Below are 3,652 nucleotides of genomic sequence, written 5' to 3'. Positions count from 1 at the left end.
GAATAGTAAATTGGTTTGAAGATGACTCTACACTGGGAACAGTGACATTGGTTTGAAGATGACTCTACACTGGGAACAGTGACATTGGTTTGAAGTATGACTCTACACTGGGAACAGTGACATTAGTTTGAAGATGACTCTACACTGGGAACAGTGACATTGGTTTGAAAATGACTCTACAATGGGAACAGTGACATTGGGTTGAAGATGACTACAATGGGAACAGTGACATTGGGTTGAAGATGACAATACTGGGAACAGTGACATTGATTTCAAGAAAGCTCTACACTGGGAATAGTGACATTAATTTGAAGATGGCTCTATGCTGGGAACAGTGACATTGATTTGTAGCTGGCTCTAGACTTGGAATAGTGACATTGATTTGAAGGTGACTCTACACTGGGAACAGTGACATTGGTTTGAAGATGACTACACTGGGAAAATTCCCAGTCTATAGTCATCTTCAAACCAATGTCACTGTTCCCAGTCTATAGTAATCTTCAAACCAATGTCACTATTCCCAGTGTATATTCTTCAAACCAATGTCACTAGTAACATTATTTGAAAATGACTATAGTCTGGGAATAGTAACATTGATTTGAAAATGACTCTACACTGGAAGCAGTGACATTGGTTTGAAGATGACTATAGAACAGGGAATAGTGACATTGGTTTGAAGACGACTCTGATTGGGAACAGTGACATTGATTTGAAGATGGCTCTAGACTGTGAGATAGTGACATTAATTTAGACTGCTGTATAGTGACATTATTGGTAGAAAGATTTAAATTGCGGTATGGTGACGTTGAATTGAAGTCTGTTCTACATTGTAAGTCGGTGACATTGATTTATAGACCTGTTTAGATTGTGGGATAGTAACACGTTAACCGTCACTCAAGTGAGGTTTTCGAAAACTAAAAAGATTTATAAAGCTAATGTAATTCTAATTTGTTTACACTATAATAGGACGACTCACCTGAGATCAATGAAGGTAAGACTCGTAGGAAACATCGAAGCCTTGATCTCTTTAATGTTGTTGTCTTTCAAGCTCAAGCGTGAAAGTTTGTCGAATTTGGAGAATGCATTTTCGTCTACTTCTGATATCGAATTACTGGTGAGAAATAATTTGCCAAGCTGGTAGGTAGTTAACCATTCACTCAATGCAGGAAGAGGATTAAGTTCTGCATTACTTATTTCAAGGACTATTAATTCTTCAAGAGGTTCAAGAGCATTCCACAAGATCCCACTTGAAATGTTACTGTTAAATATATTTACAATCTTTAAAGTGTGCTCTAGACCCATGAAAATGTTTTTCCCGTCTTTAAAATGAGCTTTAACAATCGTGACATTATTAAAGATCATTTCATTGAATTGAGTTTGAAACAATGCGTTTTCAGGAAAACTAAAAAAATTAGTATTTGATAGTTCCATTACTGCTACTGTATTTTGTTTTGTTTTCAAATTATTGAGAACTTTACGCAGCTCTAAAGGAGAGCCAATACTTGAACATTTAAGATGCTTTTTGCCAAGTTCTTCTGAACACGAGCAAGGTTTTATTAAGTCTTTGTTAGGACAGTCGTCAGATGGTTGATTTCCATCTTGATGATCTTGTACAACGGACTGGCCATTAGCAATGGCTGACAAAAGTAAAAGTGCTAGTACAGAACCACGCAACATGGCTACCTGAAACAATAATAATTAAGGATAACTATCTAAGTAAAAAATAAATCTATCTAAACTTATCACATAATTTTCACAAGAGTTAATAACTAGCATCAAACTACGGATTTACATTCATAATCATGGGCATCGCCAGGATTTGGTTTGTTACTGATCGTGATGCACATATCCTGGATATGTATACATGAATGTGTGTGTAGATGGTGAATACGTTATACTGAAATAAAAGTTCCTGAAAGTTTCAAAAATAAACTGGATAGTATCTACTTATTACTTAATTGAGGTTTGTGTACGTAACAATTCCAAGAATGATAATCCATTTTTAATAATCATTTTACACTTTATTACACAATATAATGTAGACATACATACATATTGCTATTTAAATCCTTCAGTTTAAAAACCGTATCGTACTATATTTAACTGCTTAGGTAGAAGTATATATATATGTGTGTGTGTGTGTGTGTGTGTGTGTGTGAACAGCCACAGCCTTTTAAAGCGTATTTAGTTGGCCCAGTGTAAATTAATATATAACAGATTTATCCTGGCCAGAACGTGATTTTGAAGTATAACGTCTGCCTGGTGAGTAAGTTGTAAACCGATATGGTACTTGCCCATTCACATTGTACTAAGAAAATACAAAGTCTGCAACAGATACCAACATCAATTGTAGAAAATAAAGTATAAATAAACATGTAGTCTCGCTTGCAGTGCACTTCAAACCATAAATATTTTCGGAATTTCCTAAAGCCTACAAAATGTTTAAGCTAGACCACCTTATTCTAAATTTCTGCCGTAATGCTGTTGACCTAAACATCCAAATTCTAACAAGTTAAAGAAAAAGGTATTGCTGATTTTCGTCAGTTTCTGACTACCCTTTCGGGCAGTTCAACTGAATAGAGATGAAGGTTTGAGGATTAATTTAAACATGAAAGACCCTGACAACCTATTACGTAATAATATTTACTTTACGGATAGTTCAGTTGATAATGTTGCCATGATAAAATCACCTGCAGTGTTAGTTTAAACTTGAAAAGAAATTAATTATCTCAAATCAGATTAATAAAAAGTTAAAGTACATTATTGTCATGAAATTCAAAAATTCACAAAATCCTTGATGAAAGAAAAATCGTGGTAGTAAAATAAGTTTTTGTTCCAGTTTCAGAGTTTGTGTTTTTATTTAAACCTATTTATAACGTATTAAATCTAAGGTACCTAATTATGATGAAAAGTTATTTTTATTGAAATAATATAAACGATATCATATTTCAAAATATACGAGTTAAAGTAGAAATATCTGTATTCATTAACATTTATTTTTGAGAAAGAAATAGAAGTTCTCGAAGACTTACTTATTCATGCAGTAGCTTCTGGCCTGTTAACAGCTTGTACGAGAAACGCAGTATAGCTGTTGTAAAGGTTATCATTAAAGTCTAAAGTTCAATAATATATATAACAAATACTTTTTTATCTGAGTTTCAGTCTTGAAAACAAATTTCCGTTACTAAAACCAACTGCAACACTTTGAAAAGGTTGACTTGCACAAAGCAACTTTAAACTTTGAAAAATGCTGATCACACACAACAATTTTAAACGTTTAAAAGGCTGGTTACACAAAACGACTTTAAACGTTGAAAAATGCTGATCACACACAACAATTTTAAACGTTTAAAAGGCTGGTTACACAAAACGACTTTAAACGTTGAAAAAGGGTGGTCTCACAAAGCGACTTTAAATGTAATATTGGCAACAAAAGTAATTCCGTTTAGTTCATTCGTGAAATCAGCTATTGTTATATTACGCATCTGTGAGTTGATAATTCATGTTCACTCAGTTATCTAACGTTGGATAACAAAGTTTAGTACCTTTTGTAAACACAAATTCGCTGCCACTTGAAGAACACTATCACAAAATCATACATATTACTTGTCACTAAACATTCACTACTGACTTTCAAAATGCAAACATGTTG

At 33.5% G+C, this 3,652-nt stretch overlaps 1 protein-coding gene across 1 annotated transcript in view; it reads right to left on the bottom strand.

Moving 5' to 3' along the window:
* LOC111086104 (osteomodulin-like) overlaps positions 1-3,185 on the bottom strand; it is an 11,063-nt gene extending 7,878 nt beyond the window's left edge. Inside the window, exons 1-2 of the mRNA XM_022387653.1 lie at positions 3,033-3,185; positions 977-1,683 (exon numbers count right to left, since the gene is read on the bottom strand). Coding sequence (XP_022243361.1) covers positions 977-1,677 — 701 coding nt within the window. The 5' untranslated portion in view covers positions 1,678-1,683; positions 3,033-3,185. The remainder of the gene's footprint in view (positions 1-976; positions 1,684-3,032) is intronic.
* Positions 3,186-3,652: the final 467 nt, after the last annotated feature.

Source organism: Limulus polyphemus, unplaced genomic scaffold (assembly GCF_000517525.1).
Source record: "Limulus polyphemus unplaced genomic scaffold, Limulus_polyphemus-2.1.2 Scaffold848, whole genome shotgun sequence".
Classification (NCBI taxonomy): domain Eukaryota; kingdom Metazoa; phylum Arthropoda; class Merostomata; order Xiphosura; family Limulidae; genus Limulus; species Limulus polyphemus.
Note: the sequence above shows the minus strand (reverse complement) of the source record. Positions and strands in the feature narration are given on the sequence as shown.